Source organism: Rhipicephalus sanguineus, chromosome 4 (genome assembly GCF_013339695.2).
Source record: "Rhipicephalus sanguineus isolate Rsan-2018 chromosome 4, BIME_Rsan_1.4, whole genome shotgun sequence".
Taxonomy (NCBI): domain Eukaryota; kingdom Metazoa; phylum Arthropoda; class Arachnida; order Ixodida; family Ixodidae; genus Rhipicephalus; species Rhipicephalus sanguineus.
Window position 1 is genome coordinate 17,023,494 of NC_051179.1, and position 22,224 is coordinate 17,045,717.

General features: G+C 44.5%; 2 protein-coding genes across 3 annotated transcripts; one reads left to right on the forward strand and one right to left on the reverse strand.

Annotated features, from left to right (window-relative positions):
• Window positions 1-1,267: 1,267 nt before the first annotated feature.
• LOC119389491 (transmembrane protein 134) lies at window positions 1,268-5,834 on the reverse strand. Its single transcript, XM_037656783.2, has 6 exons — window positions 5,549-5,834; window positions 5,379-5,449; window positions 5,221-5,297; window positions 4,558-4,602; window positions 4,398-4,451; window positions 1,268-4,171 (listed from the first exon to the last, which is right to left on the reverse strand). The coding sequence occupies exons 1-6, from the start codon at window positions 5,765-5,767 to the stop codon at window positions 4,092-4,094; spliced, it is 546 nt and encodes a 181-aa protein (XP_037512711.1). The 5' UTR covers window positions 5,768-5,834; the 3' UTR covers window positions 1,268-4,091.
• Window positions 5,835-6,074: 240 nt separating this feature from the next.
• On the forward strand, window positions 6,075-20,902 carry LOC119389492 (mucin-17). 2 transcript variants are annotated; one of them, XM_037656784.1, is made up of 5 exons: window positions 6,075-6,168; window positions 7,007-9,495; window positions 10,732-11,920; window positions 14,332-14,679; window positions 19,520-20,902. In XM_037656784.1, the coding sequence occupies exons 2-5, from the start codon at window positions 7,010-7,012 to the stop codon at window positions 19,553-19,555; spliced, it is 4,059 nt and encodes a 1,352-aa protein (XP_037512712.1). In that variant the 5' UTR covers window positions 6,075-6,168; window positions 7,007-7,009; the 3' UTR covers window positions 19,556-20,902. The 2 variants fall into 2 exon arrangements, with proteins under 2 accessions (XP_037512712.1, XP_049270395.1); XM_049414438.1 differs by lacking the exon at window positions 19,520-20,902 and having other exon boundaries at window positions 14,332-14,741.
• The last annotated feature ends 1,322 nt before the right edge of the window (window positions 20,903-22,224 follow it).

A 22,224-nucleotide genomic window follows, 5' to 3' on the forward strand; every position in this document is an offset into this window, starting at 1 on the left:
TCAATTTTGAACCACTACAATGCATCTGGTAACTGGATGAAGTGCAATGATCATCACTTCTTTGACTGACCACAAAAAACTTGCAAGGTCCCTTATGCATTCGCCTAAGACAACTCAAAGGTGAAAGCCTCAAAGTTCTTTTTCTTTTCAGTCAATTGTTTAGATTCCCCCCCCCCCGGGAAACAACTTTCTGCACCTTGCACAGTGGGGTTGCACTGCCTCTGGGATCAGCCCACCTATGACCAAGTGACGATGTTATGTGATTACTTTGTCATAGGTCATGATGTCACAAATCTCTGCAGTTTGTGACATCATGACGAAGTCGCATCTCTTACGACGTCATGCGACTTTTGGTGCCACTTGTGTTGTCACCGACGACAGTCACTTTTCGTGTTATTTCGTCTTAACGGGACCACTGCCCACGCTGGTACATAACATATGAATTCTTTTCACTCAACACCATTCCTTATTCATCATTCAAGTACAGCCAATCCTAGCAACAACGTAGACGGATATAATACAGACAATTACTGCTGTGCAATATCAAGGGGAAAAAAGTGGAATGGATTAATTACGTTATTCCAGCCATAGATTATCAGCCATAGTATATCCTCTCATTGACCACGCTTTAAATCCTGAAATGTTTGATGTAAAAAACAAAGGTGGATGTAAGAAACAATTTTTTTTTTGTTAACCCTCGCCTGAAGGTAAACATCACATATACATGCCTCCTACTTTAAGCTTCCCTGTATCCCAGAATGGGGCTTTTTCGGGTCCGAACAATGCCTCCCGTGGAAATTGCCGAAATAAAAACTGGGGGTCCGAGTTGTCTGCCACACAGTGGTGGACAATCTTGGGGGCCAGGATTCGCACATTTTTTACGGGTATGTTGCAAGCTTGCGACGCCAGGTGTTGCTCGGTTTGCTACTGTCGTAGGGTGCCTTGATGCGCGCATTCTTCCTGTCACGGCGCTGTGCCCCCCCCCCCCCCCAAAAAAAAAAAAACATGGCACGCGTCTCATCACCACCGCTGCAATTACGCAGACTACCCCTCTGGAAATGGTCCATTTTTATCCTTGTGCTTCATGAATTCACAAGGGTTGAGAACAGACATCGATATTCCCAGGACTGCAAAAGTTCTTTAAATGTTTAAAATTGCAATTCCTAATAGCAGTCTACACTTGTACTAAATTTCATGCTTCGTAATTGCAGACATGAGCAGCATCAATCACCTACAGTTCATGCTAGTAACACTCAAAATACAAAAGTGAAGAATTTTGTATTTATTACAGCTCTGTTACAAAGAATTGTACATGAGGCTCTGATAAACAGTGAGCATTTTTAATAAAATAATATGGCTGGAATGCACCACATTCTGCATGGTATTTGGCCACAGTGAAGTCCCCAAGTTCACATGTTTGAAGGGTTCAAAGACAGCATGAGGCTTCGAAAGGCTATTCCATACAATACCTTTGCTGAAAATCCGAAAAAGGAATTGTGCTTTCCATTTACAGATGATAAATGTGAGGAAAACACTTCACTGTAACAGAACATGGAGCACACGCAAAACATGCGGAAAAATATACATGTCAGTCTAAAAAGAGATTTGTCGGAAAAGCCTGACATCAGGGGAAAACATTGCCGTTAACCTTATTTGCACACAGTGTGAAACAGCACACTTCATTGTAAAACATTTAGTTTCAATAAAACACTAATCACAAATTCAAAGATGACCCAATTTTAATAACTGCATCTATGCATACTTATTTTGTTGTTATTAGGGCTGATCAAGTAGAAACATGGTAATTAGGGCCGTGGCCCTGCCATTTATATGGCTGACAATGCACGTACATGATCACCGCTGATGCCCCACTGAACATTACTATAGCTCTTAGCACAATGCCTTCCTCTTCTATCAACTGGAAAAAGCTGAAAGGCTGCTTTTGCAATGTTGCACAATTCTGGAAGTGCTGAAGGGCTGTTATCAGCACTTTGGCCTGTTTAGGATTCTAAACATCTGCAGTACTTAAAATAAGAGTATACTACACAAGGCCCAGTTACATCCAAAAAAGAAGCTGCAATTCTGATGAGACTAGATAGATGCAGTTGCATGGACAATGGTGCTGACAAGAGTACATACACTCGGGCACTACTACTATTCACCATCAAAGCATGCAACCGCTTACAAAGAAAGGGTATATCAATTGCAGCACCACAAACGCTATAAATGTAAACTTAGATACACAGTCCTAGGAACATTGAGAAACTTAATGTTGGCACACAATCAAAATACGTCATCTAAAATAACTTGCCCCCACACCATCATGTGTGACCATAATGTTGCAAGCCATACTATACGACACAACATGTGCCGAATGTCGCGCAAAGGGGAAGGCCAGGTACGCACTCTTCCTATTCAGCAGATTGTGCATTTTGGCTCAAATTTTGCACAGAGATGGCATATTGCAGCAAGTACAGCTGAATACCACATTTGGGTGCACTACTGACATGTTTTGTACAAAGTATGAAAGCGCATTGTGTGATGATGCTACGAGACAGTTTAAAATTCACACAAACAGAGCCGTGATAGCCCACTATTTGTCATAAACCAATCCATGAAGTATGCCTTGATGTACCAATAAAGTTATAGGTAGCACCACTGTTCTGCTGCCAATTTTTGTTCTTTCATAATTGCAGATAATGCATACATACTAAATATGTATATCGTACGAAACAGGCAATCAATTCAATCAAATTATAATAAAACACCCATCAGAAAATGCCACCTCTATCCAAAATTTGAGCACTAACAACCCAGAATTACAGATAAAAGAACCATGTATACCTGGCAATGCAACATTCAGCCAAATTCTTTCATCTCAGCTGCACTCAAAGGCAGCTCACACAGTTCTCATGAACATGTGGTGTGGGTCACAGTTTCACTTAGCACACTGAGAGAAAAAGTTGTACAGCAGAGTACTGCAATGATGACATGCAATATAATTAAATAATGAATGTGGGTAACGAAATGCAATGCTACCTGCTGAATGCTTCACTGCCTGTAATGTGAGCGGCAGGAAAACAAGGTGATCTTGATGACAATATAGTTGCCACACTCAAATGCCTGGTAATGAGGCCTCGCAAGGTATTAACTTAGCGGTACAGCCAGAGAGTATTTTGACCTGGAGTCAGCGTCAACCCTGTGCAAATCACATCCACCTTGTGTCATAGGCAATTGAAGAAATGCGTACAAATAGCGTTGCATTACAACGGTTCACCGCCAGGCACAGACAGCAAACATACACCCTGCGGCAGCTTGCGGAACCCGAGAGCAGTACCACATTGTAAGGCGGCATTATTGGTGGCAAGCATAGCTGCAGTGCGCTTTAGACAGAAATGACAGTGCTAGATAATGGCATTAGTGAGTGTAGCTTGAAAAAGGCAAGACAACACACACTTAAACATGAATTCTGTAAATGCCACTTGGAGCTGCCACAAGAGAAGTCCTAAACATCTTGAATCGTCATAAAAACTCACGGCCATTGTGGTGCAATGCTCGAGCCATACACAAGCTTCCTCAGCCCCAATGGCTACTCGTCTCTCGCACTATGCTGGCACAGTTGAACTGAATGGCTAACGGCAAAAGTGCATGGAGGCCGCCTCATGGCAATGCAAGCACAGGGAATGTCACACCACAGTATGAAGGTTCACTACCCGATCAGAGAGAGGAAAAAAGAATGACAGGTACCAATTCTCTTTCTTTCCACGAAAATTGGCATCCAGACCTCTGTGAGCAAATGAGCAATTCCCTGCCCTAGTAAATACTACATTCTGCAGGGGCCCGTTGGATTTCATGGACATGAAGTCAAGAATGCTCTTACGCAGCCTATAATAAATACCACAACACGACATATTCACACACACAACAGTTCCTTTGGCTTTAAAACTCTTCGGCATTTCACTGCCAGCGACCTCCACACAAAGCCTCCAAAAATGACGGGAGACAGTAGTGCGGGGAAGACAGCAGACTGTTCTACGGCATAAAATCGGTCTGGTCCACTTTGGTCAACACAGATTGCCCACAGTCACGGTCTAGTTAAACAATGGTAGATTGTAGAAGTCATAGCCACGGCACCCCTTCACGGCACAATACACGTACACCACGTGGTATGCTGTAAAAATAGAGACAATAGCACAGGTTACCATTAGTAGAGGAAATGTCCAGTACAATGCAGTGTAAATTAATTCAGAATTTAAATAATTTTTAATAAATAATTTGTTACGTTATATATAGATTGTTCATTTGCTAAGCATAGATTTACAAAAAGGGCAGACGTTAGTGGGAAAGCATTCATAAGTTGAACAGCATGATTTTTATTTTCAGCAGAACGAACTTGCCTCCAGGAATGAAGCAGATGGCACCAGCAATAAAAAAGACCAAACCTTGTACACCTGTGAATGAAATAAAATGTATATGTTGATATCAGTGTGCCATTTTCCTGTTGACCCAAATATTCATGCCAAATTGAAGTGATGTAACTCAGGAGCACGTTCTTACCGACTCTCGGCAATACTTGCACAACTATCCCAGTAGCAATGAGGCCTGCAAGTTCAAATGAACACAACTTTATACCACGAAGACAAGTATGCCATGCGTTTAGCCAATATATGTGTGGCTATCGGCCGGCTGATAAATGTACAGCACTGCAGATGCCGGAAATTGTACTACAAACAGGTGGATGACTGTCTTTCCCTTTCACAAAGCCTGTTTGGTTAATACAATTTGGCAAACATGTTACGCACAAAATAGTTCCTTGACAAAACCCTCAAAAGCATTATACAGTTAACACGAGTTCATAAAAACACCACTTCCTGACACTGCTTTAAAGGGACGTTATTCACTGCTCATCGTGCATATACTGCAGCACAATACAGTACATTGTGTTGAATAATTTCCCAATGCTGGTAAAGTGCACAGGAACTACTGGCAAGACGCGCAGTACCGACCAATGTCGCTGTGTATACGCTTTGTGCGGCAATTCATATATTCTCTTGTAAATGATTGTGCCGCATAATGCGCAATTCAACGGTACTGAACTTCCAGGTGATCAATATCAACAAGTGAATAGTAGAAAAGCTCCAGTGTCAAGAGACGCAACAGTCGCGTCTAACACGTAATTCTGCGATGTTAAAACTCGTGAGACCCTTGAATGTGACTCACCTAGGCCAGTGAGTAAAAGGCCAAACGCGGCCAGCATCACTCTCCAGTTTTCGCGCACTTTGGGGTGCGTCCACCACCTGTCCGTTAAAAAATGCCAGATGTAAGCGAGAACGGTTTGACAGAAAGTAAGCGATCCCATTCGTACATGGACCACGTACCCATCCCTGGCGTCGTATTTCTGGAAGTTCGGGTCACACTGGATCAAGGAGTCGCTATCCTTTGACAGGTTCTGCAAATTGACCGCGAACGGTTAGTGCCGAAGTTATAAAAGAGTTCCACGAGGAGTCGCCTGTCATCGTGGACAGCACGTATCGCCCGCATGACTCACGTCTTCCGGAAGCTTCAGCCTGCTGAGAGGTTTGTTGCTGCAGCTGTTTCGGTCCCTGCTGGGTTCTTCGACCCGAACAACGACGCTGTCGGTGGCTGTCATGTCTTGCGTCCGTGGCTTCAGCGGCGTGCTCTCCGTCGTAGAACCGTACGTGCGGACAATGTCATCGTCATCTGGGTCAAAGGCATCGTCGATTGTGAAATTAGACTTCCCAGACATTTCACTCTCGCACTTGCTCAAGTTGGCCCCCCCTAAACGTTTATTTTGGTCTTTTCTTTCATCAGGATGCGCATGAGGATGCGCCGCGCAATATGACGTCACCGATTACGTCACGACCTTTACTGCTTTATCTTTAAGAAGTAATGCCGGTAATGCACTTCGTCCTGTGGCACGTATCTTAGGGGGAAAAATAACGAAATTTTTCCGTTGTGAAAGCAATAATTAATGCAGCATATCGTGCGTTTTGGCGCTGCAGGTAAAATAGCTTCCAAGCCGTTCTTGCGCGATAAATCCAAATTTCGAGAATCCAGTCAGGTGGCGATCCAATAGTTCTGTCATTATCAGGTAGCATCTCTTGCAGCTTGAATTTCAATCGAAAGAAGGAATCATATACGTCAAAGGTATTATACAGATATTTTAATTTTTTGTTCGCACGTTCCGATTGCCAATGGCTGTATCGCACTGGAGATATATGTGCACGTGGTCTCATCTTTATCGCTCGTGCTGTGCGCGTCCTGAAAGTTTGTTTTTACTGGCGAACAGTGAAAGTACACATTCTGCGTTTGTTTGTCGTTAAAGGAAGAAACAGTTATACGTACAGAAGTTGCGTTCATTGTGGTGCGCAATAAAACCTCTTTGTCGTACTTTGAAAGCTATGAATTGACTTATTTACTTGCGGCGCGTACTGATCGTCTATCCGAGTATGCAATAAATGTAAAAAGAGGTCAAGTTTCTCTGTCGAAAATGGTTTAAAAAATAGGGCGTGAGAAGTTAAGTTTCTCTTGTACGTGAAATAAGACGCGCGCAATAATTTTCTGGCAGCATTGCAATTTCTTTCTCCGACGCTCATAGTTCCTTTTTCAGCGCTTTGTCCATAAGACAGAGAATCAAATTTCACGGCACGATTTTCTGGAATTTGTAAACAAAGCGAGAAAATCGTGTTCATTGTTGGTAAAGCAGTCGCCAGTAAACGTAACGTTTGTTATGACCTCTAGTTTGTATGAAAAATTACTGCAGACACGATCAAGTGAATACACGAGACAATAAAGTTGTTTCCATCCATCCACACACGAGACGAAAATTTCACGCTTTGTGTATGATGCATATATAACGCGTTGCTTCTCAACTTTTCCTGGCGTGCTTATGTCAATGCACTCTGCCACCTATTAGCTTGCTGCTATTGCTTTGGTCTGTGTTATGAACGTGTTAACACTCTTGCTTCGTTTTCTGGCTCTACAGAGCATGTCCACAGATGAGCGACACCTGCTCATCATGGTTGAAAGGCTGCCTGATGAGATCGCACAAGTGTACAGCCGAACAAAGCACAAGAAGTCCTTACAACACAGAAATTCCTTCAAGCACCGCAAGTTGAAAGACAAAGGTGGAGAGTGTGGTGAAAGTGATGGTGCAGTGTTGTCTCCAGCAGCACGTGAAACTGGAAAGCCCACCACAGTATCGTCATCCCGTCTTCCCATGTCATTGCCAATGTACAGTCGTAGCATTAGTTTGCCATTAACTCATGAGGAAAAAACAGAAGCTGGTAATCAGAGTTTGAAAGTCAAGGTCAAAGTTGAGCCTAGAGTTAAAATAAAGATTAAATCAAACAAGAGAGGAGGGTCCCATGAGTCAAACAAGGTGTTGCGGAAGATCAAGATACGCAGGATCTCCCATGATGCTTTGCCACCCAGCACGCCTGAAACTGATGTGAACACTGACGTAAGAGCTCCCATTACCAAAAATTGTGAAGAAGGTAGTAGCAAAGAACCATCTGAAAAGTATGAAATTGTTTCATCATCTGGAAAGGTAACAAACTTTCATGAAGAATCTGGTGGCGCTAGTGAAGAATCTGGTGCTGCTAGTGCTTCTGAGCAGACCACTATCACCAAAGGCAATGTTGAGGCCTGGCTTAGAGATCATGTTGGCGAGACAAGTGAAGGAATGAAAGAGGACGCAAACAGTGTTTCAGAAGGATCGGTCTTCAAAGAGACTAACACTTCTGATGAATCTTTAGTCGACCAAGACACCGAGTCATACAACACTGACCAAGAAGACTTAGTGGAAAGCGATGGGTCACAGAGGACAGAGATTGATGCCACCAATTGCACAAGTTCAGACACCGAGATTGAGGAACCAGAACAATGCCAGCCAGAAGTAGCCAGCTTCGTTGATGTGGACACTGCGGCATTGATGTCAGATGAAGGATCCTCTCATAGTGACATGCTGCACGAGTGCTCTACTGCGTTGGAACAAATAGTGTCAGAAGTTTGTGCTGAGGAACATCTGCCAATAGAAGAAGACAGGGACAGCTCTGACAATAATTGTGCTGAAGACGTGATGGCAGAAGCAGGGCTGCATGATTCACCTTCACCGTCTGCAGAAACGAGGGACATATCAGTGCAACCGAGTGAGGCTGTAGAAGAAGTAGCCATAGCTGAAGTACTTGACGACGATGAACTTAATGGCGATGAGCAAGGGCAAGCTGTGTTGCCTATAGATGTCATTGACATCACTGACGACGCATTTGTGCCGACTTCTCAAGTAGGAGAACCCCAACCACGTGCAAGAACAGATATGCCACCTGATTCATCTACAAGTGAATCAAACTCTGGCAAAACATCATGTACGGTGGATGTTGTAGACCTCACGAGTGACGATGTTGACTGCTATGTTGTCAGTCCCGAGAACTGTGGTAACGTGACAGCTGACCCTGAGGTGACGGCTAACCTTGAGGTGATAACTGCCTCGGAGGTGACAGCTCCTGAGGTGACAGCTCCTGAGGTGACAGCCCCTGAGGCGACAGCCTCTGAGGTGACTGCTGCCTCGGGCATGACAGGGGTCTGCATGGCAGCAGCCAAAGAACTTGACTTGTTTGCTAACATGACCATCTTAGCGAGTTGGGACATAGAGGCAGAGTCGATACTCGAGTGCGCAGGCGAATATTTAGGCCACCTAGAAAAGTGTTTGACAAGCCTGGATCTAATGGAAGAAGCATTCAAGAGCATGCTTGTCACTTCACTGCAGAAAAAGGGTCGTGTGTTCAAGCAAATCTTTGTGCTGCTGAAAAAATTGCTCCGCCACTCTGAGCAACTGAACAGAGTTCAATCTATAGAATCTGGCTTTTGTGTTCTTTTGGGAATTGAAGCCCCATCACAAACTTTGCCTAGCTATCAGATCTCCGGCACAGAAGCAAAGGAACCAAACAGTGCTACTAAAGCTCTTATCCAACGACTTTCGGCTGCAGTAGACGATGACCATGCGAGAGTCCCAGTTGAAAAGACTTCTATAGCTCAAGAGGTTCCTTCAGTTCAGCACAGACCTCCACAGCAGGCAAACAGTGCAAACGGGTGTGGTTCGAATGCTGTCAACACAAGGTGCTTGAAAGGCAATTTTAATCCAGCACCATATCAGCGTCCAAGAATGACATGGAGAAATCTAGTGGCTGTTGCCAATAGAAGAGAGCGGGAATGTGCGGCATTTAGAGCTGCTGCTGCTGCTATGCCCGTGGTTTCACAGGCAGGTCAAAGGAGACCTGTATTAGGGATGCCATTAATGCAGAGCAACAGAGCAGCCTTGCTCGCAACTTCTCGTGTAAATTTGGAGAGCCGCGTCAGTCTTCATTGTGACAGGTCGTCGTCGTCATCATCACAATCAACATGTAGCGTTCCAAAACAGCAGCTCGTCTCAAGGGGCACAACACAGCAGCTCAACTCAAGGAGTACAACAGCATCGTGAGTATAGCTTTGCTCTTAATAAATTGGTTTCATAATGTGCCAGATTGTGGTTCCCTAGTGTAAAAAATGACTATTGACAGAGATTTCGATGCATCTTAAACCCCATGCTATCGTACTTATTGAGAAACTTCCTCACACACACACACATGTAGAGAAAAAAAAATTATAGTCTAATTATTTATAATGAAGCCATATCTGGCTCAACGATATTATTTGACGTTGACAGATATTAGACATTATATCCTTTATCTGTTTTGTGCCGATACAGGTTAGGGATGTCTTATATTTAATAAGGCCCATTGCTGGGCTAGCTGATGCATAAAGTGGAATGGCGGCGCAGGAAAAGGACGAGTGTGCTTGTCCCTGTTCATCTAATCTATTGTCTTCTTCTGCACTACAGCTCTTGTTTTACTCTTATATTTACTTAGATCTGGTAATGTCAGTGTTGGTCGTATTGACGTTTGACTGTATATTGAAATGAAGGCTTCAGGTGTACTTAGGATAGAAGATTAGAAGCAGGGGCATTTAGCTTATCATGGCTTACCGTAGAAACTCCACGTGAAGCTCCATGACAAGTTGTACGCCTCTAACCTTAGCCCATGGTTGGACACCGTCCTTATAGAACACATCGCCTTAGGCCTGCACTTATCCCAGAATGCCCCGTCTTGTGAATGCCTGCAGGAGATTATGCACATATAAGCTTTGTATACTGCCTCACTGGCTTCTTGCAAGGATGCACTTTAACCAAGAGACCCTCTCTCTCCCCCCACCTCCCAAGCCATTGCAGTGGCTCAGTGGTTATGGTGCTCGGCCACTGACCTGAAAGATGCATGTTATGGTCCTGGCCACGAAGGCAAAATGCTAGAGGCCCTTGTACAGTGTGACGTCGGTGCATGTTAAAGAACCCCATGTAGTCGAAATTTGCCGGAGACTTCCACTACGGCATCTCTAACAGGCTGACTTCAGATGAGATTGAAGTGAGCACAGATTAAAACAAGGCGATGTTTCTAGTTCTAGCCGTAACATACTCTTCGAAGAGCTTTTTATGTCGCATCCAGTATTTGACATTTTTTATAAGTAAAAATGGTCCTTTTATTGCAAATCTTTTGTTTCACAAACTCCGAAGAGCTCGGAAAGTAAGGATAGATGGCCTAGTGCCAAGGTTGGGACAGTTGTCATAGAATGACCCCAGCAGGACAACTTACCTTTTTCCTTCTGCTTTTCTTCATCCAGGAACTTGCAGCCAATCATACAGAGGCAAATCTACCATGGTCAACCAGCGCTCCGGCAAGGCAGTGACTCAAAAGTCTCTACATTACTAAAGGAGTTGAAGCAGATTGCCAGTGGGAGCCCCTCATCTTCAAGCACAAGCTCTGATGCAAGGGAGAAGGTTGTCACTCTGGATGCCAAACAGGCGCAGCCTTCAAGGCAAGCTACTGTAGAGTCAACCAGTGTTGCTGCATCTCCGCTTCTCTCTGTTACGTCAGCATCCCTTAGCCGCCAAATCTCAGTGTTGCCAGTGGCCACCGCAGGATGTAGTAGCAAGGTCACAGTACTACCCGTAAACGTGACAGTCTTGCCTGCTACATCAGCTGCTACTTCATCCACCATAACCACAAACACCACCGACGCATCTGTAGCAGGAGGAGCAAAAGCACTCCCACAGGCCTCGTCTTCCAGGGCGAGCCCTCACAGCATTCTGCAAAAACTCCAGCGAAACCTGGGTCTGACGGTGAGGCCAGTACAGCAGAAGGAGAAGCTAGCCAAAGACAGTACTGCTACAGATGGGAGTCCGTTGCAGAAAAATGTCCCCGCTGATGTCACCACTTCTTCGAGTGAAACAGCATCAGTATCCAGGAACAACGTCATTGCCATACCTTCGGGTCTGAGCATAACAAGTGCACCAGCAAGGGTGTCATCAGCCGATAAGGCTGCAACCAAGACAGCCGAACAAGTGGCAGTAATACAGCTTGGCAAGGGCAACCAGCGCCAATTGCCTCTTCCCACGGCCAAACCAACAACAGCACCTACAGCGAGCACCGCACCTGGCATGCGTGTCAACATGGCCGCGTTGCAGCAGTCCACAAGTGCTGCAGCAGCGCAAGCTGCACTTCAAAGAACAGTAAACGCAAGTGGGTCAGCTTCGAGAACTGTGCCGCCTCAGCAGCAAAGGCCTGTTGTCTACAGCAGGCATGTGGTCGATGCGAGGCCCACACAGACTTCCTCCGCGCACCCTTCCCCTATTGTGTCTAGGCCTGTGACAATAGTTGCAAGTTCAGGGACTGCGGCACCACCTGCATCAAAAACCAGTACCGTGACGACGACTTCCCAAAGACTGCTGTTGCCAAGGCTGCCTGCGGGAGTGGTTCAGCCGGCGAGCACAGTTCCTAGGCAGACTGTACCCAAGCAGCCACCAGTACAGGTATATAATCTCAATCATCTGATGTCTGAAATCCACCTGATAACATCCTACCAATCAATTGTAATTTTATTCATGTTTTCAGTGGTCCTTAACCCCTTAAGTGCCAATTAAATGCTTCAGTAACATGTTCAAAACAGAAAAAAAGAAACTTGCAAAAACCTTTTACGCCTTATAAAAATGCTTTATTCATATTTCGCACCGTCATGTAATACCCAGTCCCGTAGCCAGGGATTTTGGGGGGGGGGGATGACCCACTTGCTGATGGTCTTGAAAAACACCCGTTTTCGGTATTTATTTTCGGTAAAACGCTCCCCTCCACCATAATTCCGGGAAGGGGAGGGGAAACCACTTGCCACCCCCTGCCGTGTCTGCAGGCCTGGTAATACCCCATGCCTGGGGCATTTGATGGGTATTCCGAAAGAAATTTCTGCAACTCCAGAAAGTATGGGTTCCATTTGACTTCCCGTGGACAAAATGTACTATTCCTCGATAGCTCAATACAAAGATAAGGCTACCACCCTTGTGGTAGCGTTCAAAGCACGGCACTGCACCATGTTCGTTTATAATGCGTGTGCGATGCAAAGCACGCATTTCACAGTTTAGTGTGCAGACTCTCATTCAATAAAAGCGTCAGTCATAAAACCCGTGCTGCCATCTATGTTTTAAATAGGAAAACACCATTTGACGAGCTGGACTCATCAAAAGCTTCTTGAAACATTGCTGAAGAGCCATGACAAGCTTAGCCCGTTATAAGCAAAAAAGTGACAATTTCTCATGATGAGCTCAGCTTGTCGTAAGAATTTAAGGGGATAATCATAAGTTTCATAAAAAGAAGAATGTTAGCAAGCTGGTGCATGTCAACAGACTCATAGTTGTAACTGTCAAGGCTGTGTCACGACTCGTCAGCAAAACTAATAAAAGAAAGTATTAGCACTATTTAGCATGTCTAAAATTTCTTTTAATTTCTGTAGTAAGAAATCTTGTCACTCCAAAGGGTAACAGAAAGGTAGCACACCTAAAATTTCTTTTTCAAATCTGGAGATGTAAGCAGCAACTAAACCATTTGATCTATACTGAGCCCCATAGGTCAGCCAAAAAATTGGAACTCACTCAGACTCACTCGAAATATATTTTGCTCTGAGGGCTCACTTGGGCTTAGATTCACTAAAATTTTGCTCAGCCGGACTCACTCAGATTCATGGCTTCACCTGAGTCTGAGTGAACTTGAGTGAGTCGACTCATGAGTCCGTTGGCGTAAAATTAGCTTTTTCGATTATGGTGTCAATCCTCTTTAATGCTTTAATCTCACATAATCGGTGCTCTACGATACGCCTTTTGATCTTGTGCCTTCAAATTCATGTTATCTATCGTCATTATCATATATTGATCCAGTAAGGACATTTCATTTTTATGAAATGCATGACTCGCACGAGATATTTTTATCAAGAACTTACCATAAATGAGTTTTCGGGGGGTGGTCATGGCACCCCCTTCCCCTAACTCGCGCCTCTCATCAATATATATTGAGGTGGCACATGAATGCTAGTGTGCTGAGGTATGTGTGAATAGACTTGAGTATAAACATAAGCCGATATAAGGCTGATAGTAATGCTGAAGATTAGAAGATAGGACCATAAATTGGCAACAAAAGGTGGAACTCACACGGACTCACTCAAGAAATATATTTTGCGCTTAGGGTTCACTCGGACTCACCAATATTTTTCCCAACTGGACTCATTCGGACTCAGACTCACTAAAATTTTCTTCAACCAGACTCACTCTGACTGAAACTCACCAAAATATTACTCACCCGTACTCACTCAGATTCAGACTCCCGGCCCGATCCGAGTCTGAGTGACTCAACTCATGAGTAGTTTGCTGACCTATGCTGAGCCTTTATTGGCTGGACCTACCAGGCATGAGTACCCTAGGCTAATTAGCTATTTGCAAACTAAAACTGTGCTGAGGACGAGACGTCTGTGTAGAAGACAGGGCAGGTAACAATGCGCTCATCCAGTCTTCCACTCTGGTATCTTGTCCACAGTGCAGTTTTAGTTAGAAAATGTCTTACCAACTAGCCCTCCAACGTGCACTTGAACCTGAATATTTCTTTGCACAAATACCTTCAAGATTTACTTTTTTCTAAGAATATTCAATGAATGGAATGCTTTGCCTGCTATTTCATTTATATCTGCTAATGTACCTATCTACAATGGAAAAAAGAAAGTGATAATTTCACAAGCGTGTTCTGTCTTTTAAATTTATATACGCTCAAATCATGCGGCATTTGAAAATGCAGCACGATTTGAGCAAACCTTTGAGAAGCCTTTCAGAAAGGCTTCTCAAGCTTCATACATGTGCTTTGATTAAGAAATTAAGAGCAGTTGCTCTTTTTTTTTTCTCTCTGACAGGCTGCCACAAGCGTTGCACCAGTTTTAGTGCAAGCCACAACGCTGCAGGACGTTCGGTGGTCCCAACACCAGCAGAATCAGCAGTTGTGCCTGACTGTGCCAGGGTTTCGTGTGGTGCAGTCACCCAGCTTTCAAAGCAGAGCAGTGGTCGTACCACCGCCACCGCCTCTGCAATGGTGTGGTCCCACCGTGGCAGTTGGGAGACCTGTCTCTACCAATGTCTGGCGCCCGCCCATCGCAGTTCCATTCCCATGGGGAGGCTTTGCGCCACAAGACCCTCGCTTTGTGGCTAGGGCACACCCAAGTGGACAGCGAGTGCTTCCTGGGCAAGCCATGCCAACACAGCAGGTGTCTACCCAATTTTTAATCCTTAACCTTCCAACATGATTTGTTGGACCATACATGCCTAATATGTATTTAGAGGCCGCTTTTTCGAAATCTTAATGCAGCAATGGGCTTTTTGTAGGAAGGACTTCGATAGATCTTTTTCAAGCAATCCCAGAACCCTCCGCGGGCACGCAAAGCTCTATGGGAAAAGTGTGTACGGCGAGCCCGCCGGCTGTTCCGTCGCTCGCTGCTCGTTGACGCCGTGGGAGCACCGAACGAAAAAAAATGCGTCGCTGCTGGTTGACTATTATTAAATCCTAAATACTACACATGTCTGAACGTACCTGTATGTATCTCTGCGCATGAAATGTGAAAGGAATGATGCAGTCAGTGTAGGTATTACCGAGCAGATGTATACCGGATGTAGCAGTTAAGCGGCATGCGAGTTATCACGTGCCGATACATGCAGTCAAAACGTGTTATCGTGAGCAATGTGAGCTGGAACACCGAATTCGTATTTATTCAATGATTACTTGTTCACAAGCCGCTATGGTATATAATGTCATAGCGGCTCATAACCGGGTTTAATTAAACTGTAGAGAGCTGTTACAGTGTTCAGGTATACAGATGATTACTTAATTTTAATTGACAAGTCACGTGCTGTACAAAGAAGTGAGCACATTCTAAACGTGTTTAAAGAAAAAGGGATGGGACTAGAATTCACTTGCGAGATGCTCTGATAATTCGCAGTTTCTTGATATATGCTTTTAAGTTTCACTGCGGAGCATGTTTGTGGGCAGTACAGCCCGCGTTCAGCGAAATCGGTGGTTAATTTCACGTCGGCGCATTCGAATATTGTTAAACGAGGAATTGTGATGTCATGATTACGCACGGCATTGAAAAAAAAAACATGCGCACATAGGATGAGCAGTAGTTTCCAGCTGCAAAGTGATCAAAGAGGCGGGATATCCTGCGTATCATTGTATCGGTCTGCGAAAATCTGTTCGCATGGCAAAGAAAGATTAACACGGACGTCCTCTATTCGTAAATAATGAAGAAACTAGAAATACTGCAGTTATTCCACATATGTATTAGAAGTCGCATGCCCTGAAGAACGTAGGGAAGCGATGTAGGGGTGAAGGTTGTGTTTGCCGCCCCAAATAAAGTTAGTCGCATTAAGGTCGCAGGGGTCTGCGGTGGGCAAAGAAAAATGCGGTCAGAGGCATGCCAATTGTTTTGTAAATTGTGTAGGAGTTAACCGCAAATTTCTCTTTCTTGTGTCCACATGTACATCGGCCAGACTGGTCGATGTATTAATACGCGCCTCAGCGAGCATCGAAATTCATTGAATTGAGCCGCCGTCTCATCTGGCATCGCTATGTCAGTCATGAAAATGTAATCCCATCTTCGAAAGCACAGTAATTTTGTACCATCAATCTAATTTTGGAGGCATATCATGTCACAAATAACACCAAACTTTGTGTCAGTCAACCTTCTCAGTCGTTACAAGACAAGGAATTCAACTTCATTAATCGACTGTAAGCACGTGACTTGTTTGACTTTTCGTGCCTCTTTATGACACGCGCGACGAGCTCCCATTTTTGTATATATGATTTTTTTCACGCGTGCAATAAACTTTCAGTTGTGTGTGAGCGCTAGTTTGTGCATTTCCTTCCTTGTACTGCTCGTTTCTTTTTTCACCAACCTGTAACACCAACGAAGGTTAGTGGGCACTTATCGTTCGTTACATATATGGTGCGAGCGACGCAATGAATATACTATCTCATTTCTCCAAATGCCGACTACACTTTCTAGTGTACTCTTTAAAGGGACACTAAAGGCAAATATTAAGTCGACGTTGATTGTTGAAATAGCGGTACAGAAACCTCGTAGCGCTGCTTTTGTGCCAAGGAAGTGCTTATTTTGAAATAAAATCACGTTTTTAGTGGTCCGCATCGCGTTAGCGCGCTTCAAATCTCCCGCCTGAAAATACGACTCTCATACGTCACTGCTGCCGTGCCCAACGTTGCCCGCTTTTACTGCGCGGCCGCCGACACTAGTAGCAGCCGAGCGGAAGTAGCGGGACCCACAGTAGCAACAACGGCGCTGCGGCAAAGACTTGCTCGGATGGGCACATTCAAAGCCGTCACCAAGTTGCGGTTGGTCTCGTAATCCTCAGTACGAAAGTGCAGCGAGCACACACGCAGACTGTTTAGCACACTGGCGCAATGGCATGACACTAAGCCACTTCGAGCGTAAGGGTTCATTCCGCGGCACCCAGTGAAAAGACACACCGGTTTCCTTGGTGCAGCACTGGCGTTGTGCACCATTCGGGCATCCGGCAATATCACACGCATGCGGCATTTTGTCGAACTTTCTGTCAGAGCGACTTTCACGAGCGCGCAAAACACGCACGGCAGGACGCGATCCCGAAACTACCACTGAGACAGGCGAGGCACAGTTCGGCGAAAACGGAACCTTTGAACCACGCGCGCCGTCCCCCATGGCAACGCCACGGAGGTTTTGTTTTCCATGAATCAAGCGGAAACGAACAAACAGCATTTTATTAAGTCTTTTGATGCTCGGAATGTTCTTTTTTTACTGCTGCTAGTTTGATTACTAGTGATTTATTGTAGGCCGACTTCCCTACGTCATCGGGATCACTTCGAAAATGTCCCACTCGTGGCGCTCATCATGTGATACATTTAGCTTAATTTCTCGGTAAGTAGGGCACTGCTGTTGATAATATTGCCGTTTTAGAAGTTGTCATACATTGGGCTTTCACTCTGACATAAATTGTTATTTGCCTTTAGTGTCCCTTTAAATATCGGAACCTCACACTGTACTCGTCGACAGTGTCGATGGACGTTGATTCCAAATGCATCTGCGAATCATAGACCACTTCTGCACTTCATAGGCAACCGAGTTGTTTTTTTTTTTTTTTTTTTTTCATTATGCCGTAAGGCGCACTGGCGCGAAAAAAATAAATAAATAAAAGGTGACGCTTCTGAGCCGCTCAACTGGTCCACCAGTGGGACAGATGGAAATCGTCGAGAGGCCGTCGCAGCTAAACACTGAAGTTCGTGATTAAATTGCGCAGTAACATGTTGCACCTTGCCAAGTTCACTGTGTCTAAGAGGTCCTGGCACGGCGCAAGCGGCAAGCTACAGCGCGAGGCCCGCACGCTCGCCGCGGCAGCTGCTGCGGCGTACACACAATTACCATGAACGCTTGCGCGCCCGTTGGCGGCGCTCGTGTGCTTGAAAAAGGTCTATTCTCCCATTTGACCTGACTGCATGTCTCCATTAAGCGAGCTAAAAAATATAATCGCATTAATTACCGGTTAAATTGATGCCTCTAGTCATCTTGAGATGTCTGCCACTACAGAAAACGTAGTCGTTAAGGCAGCGAGCCAATATTCCAATTTCCTTATTTTTGGCGGTTTTCGGACACATTTCTTGAAACAGCTTTCTTGTGTGTGTGTTTGCTTGTGCATGTGTGTAATTGTATTGACGAGCTTGTTTCAGAGTGCATTTTTTAATTCGAATACAAGTATGCTGGCACAGGCATTTCTACTGCCATCTTTTTTTTTCCTGCTGTAACTTATGTTATCTCAAGGCTTTGTTCTGAAATGTTGCATTTTGATTGGTGAAACAAGTGCAAGAAAGGCAAAGAGACAGTTCACAGCGCAGTGGTCTTGTGCTTCGACTGTCTGTTTATCTCTCTCTCTCTTTTCATGTTCATAGTTCTAGCTTAGTTTTAGCAATGCAGCAAGAACATGGTCATCAAAGGAACACTGAAGTGATACAATGAGTCGGTTTATATTGATAAATTATACTCCGAGATCTCTAATGTCGTTAATTTCCCCATCATAGGAATATCAGTAGAGGGGAAATCCAGGTCAATCTTTCATTTTTAAGTTTCGCGCTGAAATCTCCATGCGTGGCATCATGGATTTGAAAGCATAATTTTTTGTATTTTGATGTTATTGGCTCAGTGAAATTTCCTGAAACTTGGTATGTTAAGTCTATGACCCCCTCAGAGGACGATGTACTTCATTTTTACCGATTAGGAAATATGTAGGACCCAGTAGACGCCGTCAAAATCTATGACGTCATGGCACTTGATACAGGAATTTCTAAGGGGCATCGCCACCTGCATTTTTATTTTACACATTTTCTCGCTTACCTAACGTCTTCTCGCAGCAGGCATGGCGATTTTGCAATTGTGAAAAGGTAATTTACTAATATAAAAAAAAATACTTTTTTTCTTTAGTGTCTCTTTAAGAATGCACCTTTGTGTTAGCAAAATTGTTGTTTCTTTTTTTATTTAGGTGCATCAGCTACCTGCATTGTTTGATTGTTCAGCCTTTTGGACTGTCTCACCCCTCCCTCTGCAGTGTCACTTTGGCAGTGAGGGTACTGTGTTAATTACAATGCAAGACTTATCATTTAATAGAGGATAGGTTCTAGCTTAGTCGCAACAGCTGCAGAGGCATTACAGTAATGAGTTGGAAAAGTGAATTGCTGCTCACAGTGACCGTACTTGTGTAAAGTCACATGCAGCCATATTGTGCGTGGGGCCCTTTGGTCTTCAACGTGTTCTACTGCAATTGCTGCCTCAATACCTCCAGCCCCAAAAATTGATCGTTTAGTTCCATGAAGTCAATCCCACAGATGAAACTTTGTGACAGAATCGGCTCGAAAGCTGACAAGCAATATTTAAAGAAGCAGAGACTGTGCTTAGATTGACCTACATATGTTAAAATATTTTATGAAGGCTTGTGTGTGTTCTTAATTAGCTAAATATTGTGTGCTTGAAATTGAAATGCTGTGTGTTGCCTTTTTCTCCCTCTCTGCAGCCAATACTGCCGCAGCCTCCACCATACCACAGATAACCCCAAGTTCACCCTGGGCCCCTCCTCTTCTGCCTTCTAGGTAGCATCGGCTCTGATGGCCTCTGGCAGTATTCAGTTTTCAAGGCTAGAATCTTTTTTTGTATAGTGCATTTGGTACTTTTCATATGCAAGGCATGTATTGCGATTGGATTCAGCTCACTTAGTGTGTATTGTGTGCAGACAACATAAAGATATACTCAGTCTTTCTTGTACCAAAATTATAATGCAGTTCTCTTCCTGTTGGGCTTGAGCAGGATACCAGATAAGCACATGTTCGATGCCCAAGTCTTTAATACATGATAAGTTAGGCCTTTTAATAGTAAAACTATAGCATTCCTAGAAAGTTGGGCTCTGACTTAGCCTGACAAAGACTGTCCTCCTTCTGAAAATATGGGCTCCAAAGACCTCGTTTAACTGCTGTTGACCACCTCAGGTTGCCATGTACCAAAGTACTTACACTACTGGCTTAATGGGTTTGTAAAAGAAATATTAAAACAGTTTCAGTCTTTAAAAGAACATACAGTGGTCAGAATAAATCCTACGAATAGTTCTTCAAAGCCTGCATCAAAGCATATAACACCATCAGTTCTAGTGACTCTTAAGACATGTTTTGCCACCCGTTTTCTTCCTTTCAAGTCTTTGCAATAAGTTCATTGGTAATGTTACACCACAGGGCAATTCTTTATCACCTACGTTCAGCGTATAGCATGTGGCGTGGCTTTCACTCCACTGACATGTGGCACTGCATGATGCAATAGTTAATCTTCCTCGAAGTGACCAACCAAGAATATTACTTCAAGTATACTTCTAGTGCTGTTTTGCACTTAAGATAAATCCGTCGTTTGCCCTCTTCTGTTACACAACGCAGCAGTATAGAGCATGTTCACGAGCTAGGCAGAAAGGAGCAAGCCACATAATTTCATATGACTAGCAACATAACTGCAGGAATCGAAATTGCTGTGCTTACTTTAGGGCCAATGCAGTGCCACTCAAAACATTCACAATGACAAAGGAGAATAAGACCTGTGAATTGGCTGCACTTGTAAGTACATTTATCCCACGTTAAGTCTGCACAACCATTTAGTCGGACCTGAATATGAACAGTCACAGGCTATGTTGAGCGTCAGCCACACTCATAGTCTAATGCTGTTGGGTGGGAATATTCTCAACCTATATGTATCTTTATAGCATTTTTATGTGAGCCTATATCATTTATTCAAAGAAACCGCGCATTCGAACCATGCAACGCAATTCACTGCACTCACAGCAGCCCAATTGGTCACTGTGCAAAACTTGAATGCTTCCTGAGCAAGCGGTTCTGCTAGAAGAGTGTTTTGTATTTGGCTCCCTTAAAGGAGCACTGACATCAAATTTCAAGATCGAGATGTGCCCATCATTCGATCGCTTGGTATGCATAGGTCTTCTTGGCCAAATTTGAACGGCATTCATCGCGTGGAAGTTATTTTAATTCGATGTCAAACAGCGTAGGAGAAAAAACAAAAAATCGGCTGCCCTGCAACATCGACACTAGTGCTATGTGTTCGGTGTGATACATTGCACAAAAATCACCCTGAGTGACGATACGCTAGTAACAATGACGTCGACGATCTCTGAGTGTGTTTGGAGCCGACTGCCAGCCATGCTTTCACTCTCTTTGCTGTGTCGAAGCGTGCGGCATGCGTTTGCGGGGCGCACATGCACAATACGACGACTGGCACCCGGCGAGGCCTATTGTTCCGCACCCCTCTCGCTTTGTTGTCGGGCTGCTCTCGAGGTAGTTTTCGTGAGGGGTCACGCGCTTAACAGGTTTAACCCATACCGAGGCACCCACATACTTTCAATCTCTACCGCGCGCGGGGCCCCGATTTGAAAACCGCGCTTTCTACGTCACCACAGCTTGAGTGCACGTGGTCTTTGACGCTCCCCGCATGGGTCGCTAGTTTCTTGTGGTTTTTAGGCGGGCGTCACAATTAACTACGCTAGAATTAGTTATACGATACGCTAGAGCATTTACGATTTAACTTAGGGATTACCAGACCCAAAGCTACAAATTACAGTAAAAAAGTCACCAACAAAAATTTTGCTGTCAGGGGTCCTTTAAGGTCACGTGCAACATTGAGTTACAGCACTAATGGCTGGCCGAATGAAAATTGGGAAATTTGGTGCGATTGCACAAAACAATAGCAGTTACAGTGAAACCTCGGTGATACGATCACGGCTCATACGAATTTCGGGGTGATACAAATTTTTCTTTGGTCCCGGCCAATGCCCATTGGCCTGCAATGTAACGGAGTACGGTTGTTTCGAACAGATTTTCACCCACGACGTTTCATACGAACGTACGCTACCGCGAAGGTACGAAGAGGTGCTCTCGCGGAAGACGCGCCAAGCACGTGCAGGCGCAGAAACGCAAGCGAAGGTGTACGCGCCGCGCCGCCAATTTGTCAGAATCACGGTGTAAGAAAAATACTAATCTTACACAGTGATCAGAATAAACCTTCAGTGACGCGTCGTAGCCTCCGAGATTGTGTGCGCGAATCTTGGGGGCCTTAATGCCCCTCCATGTGCCTTCGCGTTTAGATTACAAGCCATGTCCTCCGTGCAAGCGATGTCCTCTTGAATCAGACACCCTATGAAAGGTAGACGAGACCGAAAGACAAGGACGGTCT